At 64.4% G+C, this 4,939-nt stretch overlaps 1 protein-coding gene across 1 annotated transcript; it reads right to left on the bottom strand.

Annotated features, from left to right (window-relative positions):
- Positions 1-701: 701 nt before the first annotated feature.
- INHBB (inhibin subunit beta B) lies at positions 702-4,533 on the bottom strand. Its single transcript, XM_068545374.1, has 2 exons — positions 4,002-4,533; positions 702-1,560 (listed from the first exon to the last, which is right to left on the bottom strand). The coding sequence occupies exons 1-2, from the start codon at positions 4,447-4,449 to the stop codon at positions 785-787; spliced, it is 1,224 nt and encodes a 407-aa protein (XP_068401475.1). The 5' UTR covers positions 4,450-4,533; the 3' UTR covers positions 702-784.
- Between the last annotated feature and the right edge of the window lie 406 nt (positions 4,534-4,939).

Consider the following 4,939-nt stretch of genomic DNA (forward strand, 5'->3'; position numbering starts at 1 on the left):
TGATCAGTTAAAGCATCAAATTAAGACCCTTCTCCTCTCCCTCCCTCCCCACCCCCAAAACACACACACACACACACACACACACACACACACACACACAGAAGTCAAGCCAGGGACCCAAGCAACAGTCAAATGGTCACTGCCACGGCCCCACCGTCTCCGGCAGGTGATGTCCTTTCTGGGCCTCCTTCCCTCTCCAAGGGTGGGAAAGGATGGGGGCTGCCCTGGTTCCCGCAGCAGGAAGGATGCCAGGCCGGGGGACGAAGCCCACGCATTGGAGCCAAGAGATGCCGAGGCACGGCGGGCCTTGCACAGGCAAAAGGGGACACGCGGCCATGCCCGCGGCCCGCTCCTCTGCGGGGCTCCCCTGCTCCCTCTCTCTCTCGCTCTCTGTGTCTCTGTCTTTGTGCTCTTCTGTGTGCTTGGAAGGCGCGATTCGGAGTGGCCGGGCCAGCTGGTGGGGATGATGGCTGCTCACCCCACTCTCCGGGTGACAGGCGTTCGGGGCTGAGCTGCCCGCTGTCACCGCATCCGTTTGCTGCTATCGCGGACGCTGCTGTGTGGGGGGCAGGGTGCGCCCGGCTGTGCGCGTCCACGTGCGCACCGTCGAGTCTGCCCTGTCCGTGGAGGGTTCTCCCCCTGCTTTTGACTGACGGCTGGATGAAGAGGCAGGAACATCTCTCAGGCCTCCCCCGGGCACCTCCCGGGCAGCCCAGCGGCACCGCCACGCGCCCCCTGCCGCGCACGGCGTGCCCCCCGCCGCGGGACCGTCTGAGCCCCGCCCTCAGGCGCAGCCGCACTCCTCCACGATCATGTTCGGCACGTCCCGCTTGACGATGTTGTACTCGTCGTCGAAGTAGAGCATGGACATGGTGCTCAGCTTGGTGGGGATGCAGCAGGAGTTCACGGTGCCCGGGTTCAGGCCCCGCATGCGGTACTGGTTCACCACGGCCGTGTGGAAGGACGAGGCCGAGCCGGGCACCCCCGCCAGGTAGGCCGGGCAGCTGCCCTCGCAGTAGTTCCCGTAGTAGCCGGTGGGCGCAATGATCCAGTCGTTCCAGCCGATGAGGCGGAAGTCGATGAAGAACTGCTGCCGGCAGCACAGGTTGGTCCGGCCGTCGCACTCCAGGCCCCGCTTGCGGATGCGGTGCCGGCTGTCGCCCAACCGCGCCTGCACCACCACGAAGGGCCGGTGCGACTCCTCGCCCGGGTGCACAAAAACGGGCGCCACGGCCAGCTCCCGGCAGCCGTCGCACTGCACGTCCAGGCTGAGCCGCCGCTCGCCCCGTGCGAACAGGGCCTGGATGGGCTCGGTGAGCGGGAAGGTGTGCCAGCCGCTGCGCTTGAGGTCCACGCGCTTCTCCACCGCGGCCCAGCGCTCGCCGGGGCCCTGCTCCTGGAAGTACACCTTGACCCGCACCTTCCGCCGGCCGCCCTTCTCCAGCACGTAGGGCAGCAGCTTCAGGTAGAGCCACAGGCTGGCCTGCACCACGAACAGGTTCTGGTTGCCCTCGTTGGAGATGAAGAAGTACAGGCGGACCCGGGAGGAAGCCAGGCCATCTGCGGAGAAGCGGGAGAGCAGGCCAAGTTAGATGAAGGAGAACGTGAGGCGCCGGGAAACAGGGACTCTGCCGCGTGATGCTGGGCCTCGCACTGGCCACGCAGCTGGCCGGTCCTGCCCAGAAATACCTCTCCTGGGGCCCGGGCCTCTGACGGTAACCCGGGAGAGGCGGGGAAAATCATTTCCCATCGAGAAACCCAGACCAGGTTGGAGTCGGAGGGTCCGGGCCTAGAAAACCCGGCCTCACCTCTCCCAGGCCAGGGTTCCCAGGAGACGGGCTGTCAGAACTCAAAGCTCAACAGAGGAACTTGTCAGGAGGCCAAGATCTTAACAAGTTGTTATGGGTATCTGTGAAATCTGAAAAACAAAACCAGGATCTCGCTGAGGATTTGGGGGTGGGTTGTTCTAGCAGAGTTTGGGTTCTTTTTTTTTTTTTTTTTTTTTTTTTTGGTGAACTTAGGGCATTGCAAAATCCAGCTGAGCCACCTACTGCCTCTCTGCAGTGTTTACCTAAGCATGATCGGATCCAACCCCCAGTGGAACCTCCACTGCAAACAAGCCAGCTCTGCTCAGATTTCTGACACAGGAACGTGTGCGTTGCAGGCTGCAAAGTGCAGCCCTCGTTTCCGAGTAGCTCCAAGGGACAGGACACTGGGCCCTGAAACTTGAGGCCCGCCCCTTTCACGAGACCCTGGCTCCCCGTGAATGGCACGTTCGAAATCTCCATGGATAAGGAGAACTGGCTTGTTAGTTTTCTCAATAATTCAGCTCAAGCAGAAGTGAGGCCATGCCAACCAAGAAAGGACTCCTCTCTCATCCTACATATTTCAGTGACCCTTCTGACAATCTTTACATTCTTTTTTTTTTTTTTTTTTTTGCAGGAAGAACAAATAAGGCAACTGTGTGGTCTCCACTGGTTTTATCAAACCTCCTACCACTGCCCCCCTCCCAGCCCCCTCCTCAGGCCCCGCCTGGCTCCTCTAATAACAGACATCTGACTTTGAAATGGGGGAAAGTGCAGCCTTAAAAGCTGGTCTTGGACGAGCTGCCTGTGACCTGAATCTGTTATTTATAAGTCAAAGAGCTGGCTCCGTGAAACGGACCAGAAATATAACAGCCCCCGCTGTCATTTTGTGCCACCGGGACCAAAAGGCCTCCTCGACCTTCCAGAATCACATTTCTACTCTGGGCCCCAAAGCACCTTTTAATCCAAGCTCTCTAATTGCATGTCCAGCTTTCCCTGACTCTGTCGGACAGCTAAAACGGCAACGCGTTTCTTTCTAAGCACAAACCAGCCCTGATTGTCTCTGCTTTGCTCCACACCCGGCCATGCAAAACTTTTCATCCCTTTTCATCCCCAGGAGGCACCAGCACAGTCTGCCCGCTGCCTTGGGGGGTGGGGTGGGGTGGTGGAGGGCATTTGCAGCCTGGGGATACAACTGCCACCAACCCCCCCAAGGCTCCCTGCCCAGGGCTTCCCCCTGCGACCTTCTCCGCAGTCCCCTGGGCACAAATGGGGCTGAGCTCCAGGCACAAAAGCCACCGGGCTCATTCAAGTCCTGAAAAGGACAGCGGAGCCGAAAGCACTTGCAGCATTTCAGCACGAGCACATTTTACTCCTTTTAAAGTTGGAAAGGTATTTTTCCTTGCTTGATTTTCACATTTAGACAGTGGTAGAAATTTGCAATCCAGGACCGGGGGAAAATTCCAGAAAGTACTCCGACCCTTTGTTAACTACGAACTCTACTGGCTCTAAGGCCAAGGAGCTGCTGCCGCTGCCAGGCGAGCCGAGAGGCACGGGGCTGCCCCGGAGCCGAGCCACAGTCTTTCTCTGCGTAAATGATGGGACCTGTTGAGAAGCCTGCCTTCCGCCCGATTCCAGTGCCCACACAATCGGAAGAGAGGTTGCCTAGCTCTCCCCAGCGAGGCTTCAGCAATCCTGGCAAGCCCACACCGCCCGGCGATGGAAGCGGCGGCCCCAGGGGCCTCTCACGCAGGCACACACACACTCACACACACGCACACACACACTCCTCCGGCCCACGGATATCAACAAGCACACACATCTCCATCCACACTGCTAAGCCTACACTGCGATCGTGGGAAACAAAAACATTAAGCCATCACCGAGCGAATGCCCGCGGAGCCAGGGCCGCACGCATCGGCCGGGAGGGGGGCGCGCGCCCGGAGGCGCTGGGGCCCGTTTCGGAGAACAGGGGTGGAAGGCAGAGCGCTCCGCGGCGGGGGTAGGGCAGCGGGAAGGGGTTGCTGCCCGCAGGAAGAGGGCGACAACCGGGACGGAGCGCACAGGGCCCGAGGCGAGCGGGCTGGGCCGGGAGCCCGGGTTTCCCCCAGGGCGCGCTGGCTGCGGCGGCGGCGGCCAGAGCCGGCGAGAAGGGGGTGGAGGAGGGAGCGAGGGCCGCTCGCGGGGCCGACCCACCTGTCTCCGCGAAGCTGATGATCTCGGAGACGCGCTCCTGGCCGTCGGCGCCCGGGCTGGCGTGGCCGTCGAGGTGCGGGATCTCCACCCGGCCGTCCTCGCGCACCTTGCCCGCGTGCAGCTTCCGCAGGGCCGTGACCATGGCGGCCTTGGGCACGGCGTGTGTGATGTTGGGCCGGCCCCGCATCTGCAGGCGATTCAAGATGTGCCGCTTCACCGCCTCCAGGAAGTCGCCGTCCACCCGGCCCAGCTCCTCGGGCCGCCGGAAGCCGCCGCACGACGTGCAGGTGTCCTGCGAGCCGCCGGGAGCTCCGGGCGGCGGGGGCGGCGGCGGCGCGGCGGGCGATGGCGGGGGCGTGGGCGAGCCCCAGGCCTCGGGCCCCAGCCAGCCGGCCGCCAGCAGCAAAAGGCAGGCAGCCCCCAGCGCCCGACCGGGCAGCCCGTCCATGGTGCGCCGCTGGCGACGAGGGCGCCCGCCGCAAGGCGAGCCGAGCCGAGCGCAGGGCCGGGCTCCGGGCTCCCGGCGCGCCGCCCCGCCCCGCCCCCGCCCGCGCCCGCGCCCGCGCCCGCGCCCGCCCGGGCCTCCGCCCGCCCGCCGGGAGGGCCGCCGCCGGCTCACAGCGGGAGGGGGCCGGCCGGGCCGCGGGGGTTCCCGCGCGGCGGGGAAGGGGCGCCGCGGGCCGCGGGTGCCGGAGAGGCGCGCGGGGCTAGGCGGGGGCCGAAGGGTCACTGGCGCACGGGCGTCTCGGGGCGCCTCGGCATCCGCAGCCTTCTCCCCATCCTCTCCGCGTCGGGGCCCCGCAGCCCCCGCTCGGGTGAAGCGAAAGCGGCGGCAGCGGCGGCTCGGTCGCCGAGCGGGGAAGGTGGCGAAAGGGCCGGTCGACGCAACTTGGCCGAGACGGAAGCGAAGGCGCCCGGGCCCCCGGAGCGGAGCCTGC

Source organism: Eschrichtius robustus, chromosome 5 (assembly GCF_028021215.1).
Source record: "Eschrichtius robustus isolate mEscRob2 chromosome 5, mEscRob2.pri, whole genome shotgun sequence".
In the NCBI taxonomy this organism is placed as follows: domain Eukaryota; kingdom Metazoa; phylum Chordata; class Mammalia; order Artiodactyla; family Eschrichtiidae; genus Eschrichtius; species Eschrichtius robustus.